The following is a 10,981-nucleotide window of genomic DNA, read 5'->3' as shown; positions in this document are numbered from 1 at the left end:
CCCCTGTGCCCCTCGGGGTGTCAGCGCTGGGGACTCCCTGTGGCTCCCTCCAACCCCCCCATGTGTCCCCTGTGCCCCTCGGGGTGTCAGCGCTGGGGACTCCCTGTGGCTCCCTCCAACCCCCCCATGTGTCCCCTGTGCCCCTCGGGGTGTCAGCGCTGGGGACCCCCGGGGACCCCCCCACGCGGGGCGTGGCCTCCCATTCATGCTGTCGGTGACGTCACGGAAGGCGTGACCAATGGGAGCGGCGAAGTGGCCCCGCCCATGGTGCGACTCTTAAAGCGCCGCCGCCGCCGCCGCGCGTCCGTCCGAGCGTGTGTCCATCCATTCATCCATTCCCTGCTCCAGCCCTCCGTCCGGCCGTCCTCCCGAGCCATGAGGAGGCTCTTGCTCCTGCTGTGCAGCGCCGTGTCCTGTTGCATCGCGGCGCGGGGCGCGGAGGCGGCGCTGCCGGCGGCAGGAGGTGGGTGAGCGCGGTCCCACGCGGGACCGGGGGAGCCGCGGAGCGGGTTCGTCCCCTCCCGGGGCAGGCGGGTTCGGAGGCGCTTTGCTGACCCTTCTCTCCCGCTGGCTCGCAGATGGCAGCGCGGAGCGTGTGCCGGCACAGAAGGCGCGGGTGAAGTTCGGTCTCCGCTCGTCGCCGGACGCCGGTGAGGATGGTTGCACGCTCGTCATCGGCCAGCACCAGTGCCTAGAGGACTGCAAGTTCAACGTGACAGCTAAAACCTTCTTCATCATTCACGGCTGGACGGTAAGTGTGAAGAATCCTGGGCATTGCTGAGTCTGCCCACTCAGAGGGAGTAAACTGCCCTGCAAATGGGCTGTGTCTCCAGAATATTGATTTTCAGGAATTTCTGTGACTGCCTCATTCCCGAAGGTGTTCAAGGCCGGGTTGGATGGCACTTTGAACAACCTGGTCTAGTGGAAGATGTCTCTGTCCATGGCAGGGGACTTGAAACTAGATTATCTTTAAGGTCCTTTCCCACCCAAACCATTGTAGAATCCTATGAATATAGGAATTTGGGAAAACCTTTCATGTTCTGAGCACAGTGGTCTCTTAAAAGCTGTGCTTCTATTGAGATCTCTGGAGCAAAGAATTCTGGGTCAGGCTTAGGAACTCTGAAATCACCCAACTCATTCATAACTGCTCAAGATCACTTCATAGCTCTGTAATGTGAACGTGGCACTAAAATCCAGCTGACTGACCCCTGTGAATGTGACACTTGACTTCACGGGCACGTGTATAGACCTTCTGTAATCGTAGCTGTGTGCCCAGCCCTGACGTCTGCTACGTGGTCTCCTTGATAAAGAAACAAGAGGGCACACAGACTTTATCAAGCTTTATAATTCTGCATTTGATGAGGCTGAGTGTGTGGCACGAGGGCACTTATCAGCTCTGCCAGGGCTTACACAAACCGTAGTGCCAGGTCTGGCGAATAATTTTGCAATCCATCAGAATTTCTGAAACTCTTGAGAAAAAGTGCGATAAGGTGGCACATAACGAATGCCTCTCCCTCCTGCCCTAAAAAGCAAGTGGATAATTACAGCCAGAGTCTCTCAAAACCTGTTTTTCTTACTCCATTGCAATGCATGCTCTTACTGCATTGCTGAGAGGTAGTGGGGCTTGCAGAGGAGCAGCATGCAGCTGGAGCAGCGTATGTAAATGACATGCAAATAACTTGACTGTGGAGGTGTCATCTTGGTCCTGCAAGCTGGAAACTGACACCTGAATCTCTTTCTAGATGAGCGGCATGTTCGAAACCTGGCTTGACAGCTTGGTGTCCGCACTGCAGGAGAGGGAGAAGGATGCCAACGTGGTTGTGGTGGACTGGCTCTCTCTTGCCCACCAGCTCTACACTGATGCCGTGAACAACACACAGATTGTTGGAAAAACCATAGCAAGGCTGCTTAACTGGTTACAGGTAGTGCAAGCTGAGAGCAGTCTCTGTTGTAATGCTCGGTTAGGGACTGTTGCACAAGGCTGCAGAGTGTTCACCAGCTCCAAGGCTCACCAGCGGTGCAGGCTCTGCTGTAACACCCACCTCAGGGCTTGGCCAGGTGATGGCTCATAGCTGCAGTGCTGCTGCCCTGCCTTCCTGAAAGATGCTGCCTTGCAGCACGCTCGGGTCAGTGGTGCTGAAGTGCAGTTCAGATTTGGGAGTGCTGCCTGAGCAATGTGGGCTTGGGAGTTGGGCATTCAGAGCCACCACTGGCTTGGCAGGAGGGTGGGGAAGGAGAAGGAGAGGTCCGTGGTGCTGCACTTGGCACCTGAGGCCATGGCCAGTGCTGAGTCTGCTGGCAGCTCCCAGGGGGAAAGTTTTATTCTTTATGATAAAGAATATCTTAATTGGGGCTGGAACATGGGTAAACCACAAGGGCCATCCAAACCATTCCACTCATCTTGATGGAATACAAAACAAAGTGTGCTTATCTGCCCTCTTCCCTCCATCTCTTCTTGGAATTAGACTTTCTATTCCTGCAGATAGAAGCAGCACCAGATGCCCGGAAAGACAGGGGATCAAACTCTCATATTTTCTTTTCCTTGCAGGAAAACCCGCTCTTCAAGCTTGAGAATGTCCACCTGATTGGGTACAGCCTGGGTGCCCATGTGGCTGGCTTTGCTGGTAACCACGTCCATGGGACCATAGGCAGAATTACAGGCAAGTGGCTTTCTAAGCAGTCTCTCTCCTGTCCTTCCTGGCAGTGAGTTTCTCCGAAGAGGCTCCGTTTCCTGTGTTGCTACAATGTTGTTTTGGTGTTATTCTTCCAGAAATGACAAGTTTTCTATTTGTGGCAGCAGTGGAAAGCACAGGTCTCTTCACATCAATTGTAGCAGGGTTTCAAAGAAAAAGCCTTACCCAGGACAAACTGGTCCTGGGTTTATTTGAATTTAAATGTCGGCTCGAAACAAGTCCAGCTCAAGCTCTTACTACCTAAATGCTATTCCTCTGAGTGATACTGGTTTTGTAATTGTAGCTCATAAACTAATGGAAATGAGAGCTATTAGGTGCTGTTTGTCCTACAGGATGTCTGATTAAAAAAAGAAAAAAAATCAAACAGCTCTAACCCCTCATTCTGGAAATATCTGAAGACTTTGCTTCCAGCTCCAGAGGAAAGCTGATTTCAGCATGTGAGAACTTAGGGCATAGTACAAGGGGTTGCATTAAGCATTTAAATGTGACACTGGCAGTGAGAATTCCACAGAGCCTAGCAATAAGTGTCTGTATTTAGTTAATCAGGAAAAAAAAATCACCTGACAGTCAAGTTGTAGAAATGCTCTGGTGTGCAGCTTCAGGTTGGGGGTGAGGCTCAGGGGTTAACAGAGCATCCCAAACCCATCATGGGATCTCAGATGCAGGGATTACCTGGCTGCTGCTGAAATTGTGTTAGTCCCTCCGTATGTGCAGTCTGAGAACAGACTAAATGTCAATGAGGCAGCTTTGGCTGCCAGCTGTCCCTGGGGTGTTAAACCTCTTCTGGTCTTTGGAGCTGCCTCTTGAATCATGTCTTCACCATGACCTAGTGAAGGCTCTTTGCTTCCAACAGGCAATCTGATCATGGTGCTACTATTGGGTTGTATTGCTCCAAAAGTGGAGCGGGACATCTTTATTTGTTCCCTCGGTGAGCCCGTGGTGAAGACATCTTGGGGGATAGTACCAGCAATGGGGCTGGGACTGTCTGTGTATCAGCTGGTGAGGAGACATGCCAGCAGCAGGCTTCTGGCTGTATTCTGTATGAAATAGCCCAATTTCTTACCTGGCCCTTTGTGTTCTGTCTCTGACTCCAGGCTTGGATCCTGCTGGCCCCATGTTTGAAGGAGTGGACCCCAGCAGGCGCCTCTCCCCCGATGATGCCAACTTTGTGGATGTCCTTCACACCTACACCAGGGAAACACTGGGTGTTAGCATTGGGATCCAGATGCCTGTGGGCCACATTGACATCTACCCCAATGGGGGAGACTTCCAGCCTGGCTGTGGCCTAAGTGATGTCTTGGGAGCCATTGCCTATGGGAGTAAGTTCTCTTTACCTTTTGCCTCTGTTCAGTGTAGACTTCTCACAAATAGACTGGCATTGATGCTGGGGGGTGGCCTTTTCCATAAAAGCAAAGAAAACCATTTCTTCCTTCTAAATTGTCTGTACTACTGGAGATAGTTGCTGGAAACTATACCTGCTTTTAATTCCCATTCTCACTCCCAACATCTGATCATAATCTGTGGTCTTCTTATGCTGGGACTAGGAACCTCTTGAAGCTCTTCATGGTAAGGGCTAAGTGAGCATCTCCCACTAACCTCCTGAATTGCTGCTGTTAGAGAACTGTTGAAGTTTGGCCACGCTCAGCTCATGTTGGGCTGCAGAAAGGCATAGCTCACTTTATCTTACGGGCTGCTGGGGTGACAACTGCTTAAACCCAGTGTATCCCTTGCAACTCTGCCTCTCTAGCAATTGGTGAAGTTGTTAAGTGTGAGCATGAGCGGTCTGTGCACCTCTTCGTGGACTCCCTGGTGAACCAGGACAAGCAGAGCTTCGCATTTCAGTGCACCGACTCCAGTCGCTTCAAGAAGGGCATCTGCCTGAGCTGCCGCAAGAACCGCTGCAACGGCATCGGCTACAACGCCCGCAGGATCCGGCACAAGAGGAACAGCAAGATGTACCTGAAAACCAGGGCTGACATGCCCTTCAAAGGTATGCTTCCCCTCCCCGGAGGAGCACGGCCTCCCTGTGGGAGCAGCCTCCCAGAGTTGGTGTTGGGAAGGATGTCGAGGTGGAGGAGCAGCATCGCCCCGAAGCCGTGCAGCTGCAGGCGTCGGTGTTCCACTGGCCCCCAGCTGCACTTCTGTCCTGTGGCATTAATGTGCTCCTTCCTCCCTGTGGAATGAACCCACAAGAATGCTCTGCCTTTTGAGCAGGACTGCAGTTCACCTGCTGTGCTTGCAAAACTCAACCTCAGAGCAGTGTAAGCCTTCCCCAGAGTGGAGCTGCTGCTGTTGTTGTGTAAAACTCAAATTTGTAATCAGCAAGGGCAGGAAAAAGTGATCAGTGCTGTCTCACTAAAGGAAGGGTCTGGTCTTTGCTAGCCAGCACTATTTCACACCAAGCAACACTGAGCAACGTCTCTTTCAGCACAGTTGGTTCCATCTCTGCTCTCCCCTTTCTCTCCAGTCTACCACTACCAGATGAAAATGCATGTCTTCAGCTATAAGGGCTTGGGAGAGGTGGATCCCACCTTCTCTGTCACCCTCCACGGCACCAATGGAGACTCTGAGCCTCTCTCTTTAGAAATGTAAGTGATCTGGCTTTTGTGTTTTTACCTAAGAAGGCCACAGGGACTACACAGGATGGCAGCATTCTTTTTCCTCTGCTAACACTGGCATTGCATCCCAGCCTAGCAGCCTCGCTTCATCACCTTTCAAAAAAGCCTTTCATCCAGTAGCCTAATTATAATTTATTACTGGATGAATTGAGAACATTTTAATGTGCCCAGTCCTTTACATGCTAGCATTCATGTCTCATTGCTTTTTTGTGTGTGTTTGTTTGTTTGTTTTGCTTTTCCCTTTCCCCATTTGGACGTAGGCTGAAATATCTCTGGAGGTGCTGCTGACCTCCTTTAGCCTCTCCCAAAAGAAAGACCAGGCATGAAACCCACCTTTAAGCTATGGAAGGATGGCCAAGCTAAGTTCTCGATGCATTGTGTGGAACCAGCTATCTGAGTTCACCTCAGTGTAATCAGCAATTAACTGGTGACAGTTGAACGTGCAGCACTTGATAAGCTGTAAGGGCTGTGTTAAACTCCTGGCACAGAACAAAGGAGCACCTGGCATGCTTCCATAAGGAAAAAATTCTGAGTGTCTGCCTCTCTTTCAGGCTTGATCTAATCGGCCTAAACGCTACGAACACCTTCCTGGTCTATACTGAGGAGGACATGGGTGAACTTCTGAAAATAAAGCTCACCTGGGAGGGGACATCTCAGTCATGGTATGATCTGTGGAAAGAGCTGAGGAGTTACTGGTACAGGCCCGTGAATTCCTCCCAGGAACTCCACATCAGACGAATACGTGTGAAATCTGGGGAAACTCAGCAGAGGTAATAATTGTGCTAGGCTGCACGTGAACTGACCTGAAACTTCAACCCAGAACTGAGAAAAACAAGCTGGTGTTTTGGCTGTAGTTGGTATCCTGAGCTGCCTTTCATTTTTAGTGTCACCAGCTAATGCTCCTTTGTGGTGTAAGAGAGCAGGTCACTGTCCTGCACGAGGCTGCAAACAGGCTTTAAGCAAAACTAGTGCTTTATTTTGATACTGTGGCATCCCCTGGGGACTAAGTTAACCTGCTTCAAGGTGGTTTAGATCATACCTAAAGCGTTACAACACTGAGCACCAAAAGTACTGAAACATGGATGGTCACGGCTGTTACTTACAGGCTTAATGTGCTGATTTGGCACAACCAGCAGGACGTAAAACTGCAACCAATAACATGGTGACACCAGCCCCTCAAGCACTGCATTGCTTCTTCTGGCATCTGCCTGGGGGTTGGAACGAGGTGATTTTTAAGAGCCTTTCCAAACCCAACCCATATCCCTGGATCATAGAGTTGACTATAGAATTCTAGTGGAAGATTCTCTACTGTGGCAGGAATGATTTTTAAGGTCCCATCCCAGCCAAATCATTCGCTGATTCTATGATTCTCTGCAAGTGGAAAGTTACCTGAACATCCAAAAAGTATTAAAACTTCCAAGCACATAGCACTGCACTCCCACTTCCTTTGTTAATGGTGATCTGAAGGTAACCCAGATTTGTCAAAGAGCAGCAGTTGACACTGACGATTTCCCACATTTCTCAGGGCTTTAAATAAGCATCACCTGTCATCTGTAAGGTATTCTGCATCCTGGCTTGTACGAAACACAGGGGTAGTAGAAGCAAAGATCCCCAGTTAAAATATTGAAGTAGGAAGTAAAACAGCTGCTCAAGGGGCTGATGGTGTATCCAGATGCTCTGTGGGATGGATGTCTAATCAAACAACTCGTCCTAGAATTAGCTGCAATCTGTATTACTTGTTAATTGTTAATCATGGAGACAGCAGGTACCTTGACTTCTGATTCCTCCTCCTCCTAGGTTTGCTTTCTGTGTGGAGGACTCCCAGCTAACCAGTATATCTCCTGGCAAAGAGCTCTGGTTTGTGAAATGCACAGAGGAATGGCAGAAAAGGTATGGAAGTCAGTCAAGAGAAATTCTGTCTGATGCGTGTGGCTTGGCTGGGATGAGTGGAACCTTCTCCTTTTTTTTTTTTTTTTTTAGACCCCAAAACCTCTTTTCTTTCATAAAAGATAAGGATTTTTAGCCTAAGATTCACAGCTATCAGACTTAATTTTCATGTATGCTATATCTATTGCTAAGTAGGTGATATTATTCTCCCTTCTGACCTTGGATTGTCACCTTGTACCTTTACATGTTTACTGCCAAATGGGTGTAGCTCAGTCCTTGGTCCTAATTGTGGTAGGTGCTAAATTGAGGTGCCACCAATGCCCCAGATCTGTGCAAGAGTGGAAAGGTAAGTAAGAGGCATCTATTAACTGCCCTGTAAAACAGGGGGAAGCTAGCAGGAGTGCAGGGCATTGCCTCAAAGATTGTTTCAGTCTGGTAGAAGACCCTGAGCTGCCAAGAAATCTCTTGGTTAAAGTTTGAGCTCAACTGAATGAGCAAGACGCAGGTGAGGACTTGCCATGGTGTTACAGCCCTGACTCCTACAGCCTCATCTCCAGGCCTGCTGATCTCTTCTGGTCCAGGAGAGTGCAAACTCTGCCACTGCCAAAGCATCTCAGCCTTGCTTAACCTCTGGGGGACTTCCCAGACACCTAGAACTATCCTCAGAGCATGACTTCCAGAAAGTCTGGTCCCAGCAGCAACAACCTGATTGCCTCAGATGCCTCCAGTCATATTTTGAATGAATCCCTATTCATTTGACTAAAGGATACTTTCCTTTGGATTCAGCCCAGCCTTTTGCCCTCTCTTAAATTTCAGTTTGGAGACTTGGAGCTTTATCACTTCTAATCCAGAGGACAAAGTGCTTGTTAGGGCTAGCAGAGCCCTGTGGAAGTCAAGCTTTGCACAGCCCTCCTGGGCAGCAGAGCTGGGCTCAGAAATGCGAGCTGGTCCCGCTCCAGGTTTGGCAGAAACCAGCAAGCTGTGCTGTGCACAGTAGCAAACAATTCTGTGAATGAAACCCCTGTGCAAAAACTTGTTGCCCTGCCACAAGTCTCGAAAGATTGAGTAAACAGTCCTGCAGGTACAATAAAAGGCTGTTTTGATATGCTACTTGGTAACCCCCATAAAACAGAATTGCTGGCAGATGTGCCCTTCCTGCTTGCTCGTGCCATGCAGCTTGTGCACGAGGCAGAGGAGCTGAGCACAGCTCCAGCACACCATTTTTTCTAGGAAATGATCCTTTCTCCCAGAAATTATGAATGATTACTTGCTGTTCAGCTCTCTGTTTCTGCCAAGTCAGTGCAATATTATAGTTCCCTACTTGGAGATTGAGCCTGCAAACATCTGTCCATCCCAAATGGAGCTGCACAGGCAGGGTCTAGCTCAAGCCCTGTAATTTCTGCTTGCAGCCTGCATAATGTCTGCTGCAGGCTCTCACTGAGTAGCTACTGGGCAAAGTGTGGCTTTGACAGAATAAAACACCAACCTGTGCTGTCCAAACCTGTTCTTGGCATCCCAGAAGTTCTTAGAAATTCTTCATTACTCCTCTTAACTTCTGCATTTAACTAGGTATCTTTTTTGCTGTTTTCCCCAGATCTGTCTCAAATCTCCTCTGAAGGCTCCCCGTAGGACTCAAACCAAGCAACCTAGGTGCATGAAGACCACACAGGTGGCAAGATGCTCTGGGGAAAACCTGGCTTGGTAGCACTTAAAAAAACTAGCTCTTAAGGACAAAACATCTTGGACTGGATGCAAGAAACTGAGGAGCAATTGATGAACTGTGGTCCTAGACCTAGAATAACTAAAACTCCATTTTCCCTTTCCCGAAGAGCCTGGTTTGTGCATTTAACCTTGCCTTGACCTGTTACACGCTGCATTTTCCCTTCCCTGCTCCCATTAACTAGAACTATGGATGAGATCTTCACAGACTGAGAGCTCAGCTATGATCTTCTGGTCTGCCTGCCAGTGGAGTTGAGAAGACAAATAACCACGCTAACTGCCCATCAGACCGTGGATGACAGAGCCACCAAGAACAAATTAGTACCTAGGGTAGGAGTTACCACGGTCCTGTAGCACTGTGGGCTGTGGGAAAGGGAGACCAGCACAGGTCAGCTGTGTGGGGTTGTCCAGGGAAGGGCTGGGGATAAGCACAATGCCACTTAATTCAAGTTGCCCTTTGCTTGCCTTAAAAATAATCTGTTCTGATACTGAAATGTCTATTTACCTGACATATGGCCTGATAAGAAGGCAGTGCTCTGTCCTCCCTGCTCTGGGGCAGGACACGGTGCAGGTGGTGGTGGTGGTGGTGGTGGCAGCTGCTCCTTGCCCCCTGGTCAGTGTCCACAGTGGGGCCGCCCAGTCCCACAAGTGGATCCCTTTTTAAGGGGCAAAGAGTAGCTGCCCTTGTACTGACTACAGGGATGGAGGAAGGTGAAGCACTGTGCTGCCTTGGGAGAGCTTTGCACTGCTCCCTTTAACTGCTGAGGATGCATTCCTCTCTGCTCAGAAGCTGTTGTAGTACCAATGCATAATTAAGACCTTATTTATGAGTAAAGTGCCAAACATGCTGCCCTCATTGTCACAACACCTCAGTTGGATTCCCTGGTCCCAGGTGATCTTGGCTTTGCTTTGAGTTGGACAGACTCTACAGCTGTCCTGTTTGCTACAGCAGAGTGGACCTTGTCAGGTGGTGAACTAGGTTTTGTTTTGGTTGCTTGCTTTTCTCTTTTTTTTTTTTTTTCCTTTTTATTTTTGGAAAGAGAATTGGTAAAACAACCCTTGAGCTTTTGGCATGCAGAAAGGCAATCTCAAAAATGGTGTTGCCAGGTGGTGCACTGAGGTCTGAAGTCTTAGCAAGACCTTCTGAGGCCTGCAAATCTCTTCAGTTTTTGTAAAGCTTCAGTCCAACCAAAGCAAGCACATTTGGGGATATTTTTTTTCATGGTTTTATGCAAAGTCTTCAATAACTGAAGCCTTTGGTAAGTATCTGTGACTTGTTGCCATGCCATACTTAGAGAAGTTTCAAAGCCCTATTTGTATATTGTGGTTTTTGTATGACTTAAAACATAATTTATTTCTCATATTGTATATATGTAAAGTTTTAAACATTTTGGTTTCGAGTAACAGTTTTTATAAGCCTTGAGATAAAAAATAAAGGGCTTTGTAAAAATCACTGAAGTCTTGTTATTGATCACAGAATCATTTAGGTTGGAAAGACCCTCCAAGAACATCGAGTCCAACCCTGCCCCCAGCTCTGCAAAGGCCACCACTGTCCCATGTCCCCAAGTGCCACATCCACACACATCCAGGCATGGGGTTTCCACCACTGCCCTGGGCAGCTCTGCCAGGGCTCAGCAACCCTTTCCATGAAGAAATTTTCCCTAATTTCCAACCTGAGCCTCCCCTGGCACAGCTTGAGGCTGTTTCCTCTCCTCCTGTCCCTGTTCCCTGGGGGCAGAGCCCGACCCTCCCCTGGCTGCCCCCTCCTGTCAGGGACTTGTGCAGAGCCATCTACCAAAAGCTTTGACATTCCTTGCCAGAACAGCTGTCTATGACTGTCTTGTTCCTCTCTGCAGGTCCCTGATACCTGCAGCCATGTACAGCACCCTCCTTCTTCTTCAGCTCCACTGTGTTGCCAAGGCCAGGCTGTTCTCTCCATGCACCCATCACTGAGGGCCTTCAGGAATGGGCCAAGTCACTCCATATCTAAACTTTCTCTGCAGAAATGCTCCTCATGAAACATTAGGAGAGGGGGGACATGGAGCTGGTCCCAGGTCTGGAGCC

General features: G+C 49.1%; 1 protein-coding gene across 2 annotated transcripts; it reads left to right on the top strand.

Annotated features, from left to right (window-relative positions):
- Nucleotides 1–288: 288 nt before the first annotated feature.
- LIPG (lipase G, endothelial type) lies at nt 289–10,370 on the top strand. Of its 2 annotated transcripts, XM_048292506.1 has the most exons (10): nt 290–463; nt 579–751; nt 1,743–1,922; nt 2,549–2,660; nt 3,788–4,012; nt 4,441–4,683; nt 5,161–5,281; nt 5,863–6,081; nt 7,109–7,201; nt 8,793–10,370. In XM_048292506.1, the coding sequence occupies exons 1-10, from the start codon at nt 376–378 to the stop codon at nt 8,812–8,814; spliced, it is 1,476 nt and encodes a 491-aa protein (XP_048148463.1). In that variant the 5' UTR covers nt 290–375; the 3' UTR covers nt 8,815–10,370. The 2 variants fall into 2 exon arrangements, with proteins under 2 accessions (XP_048148464.1, XP_048148463.1); XM_048292507.1 differs by lacking the exon at nt 1,743–1,922 and having other exon boundaries at nt 289–463.
- The last annotated feature ends 611 nt before the right edge of the window (nt 10,371–10,981 follow it).

The sequence above is a fragment of the Corvus hawaiiensis genome, chromosome Z (genome assembly GCF_020740725.1).
Source record: "Corvus hawaiiensis isolate bCorHaw1 chromosome Z, bCorHaw1.pri.cur, whole genome shotgun sequence".
Lineage (NCBI taxonomy): Eukaryota > Metazoa > Chordata > Aves > Passeriformes > Corvidae > Corvus > Corvus hawaiiensis.
Note: the sequence above shows the minus strand (reverse complement) of the source record. Positions and strands in the feature narration are given on the sequence as shown.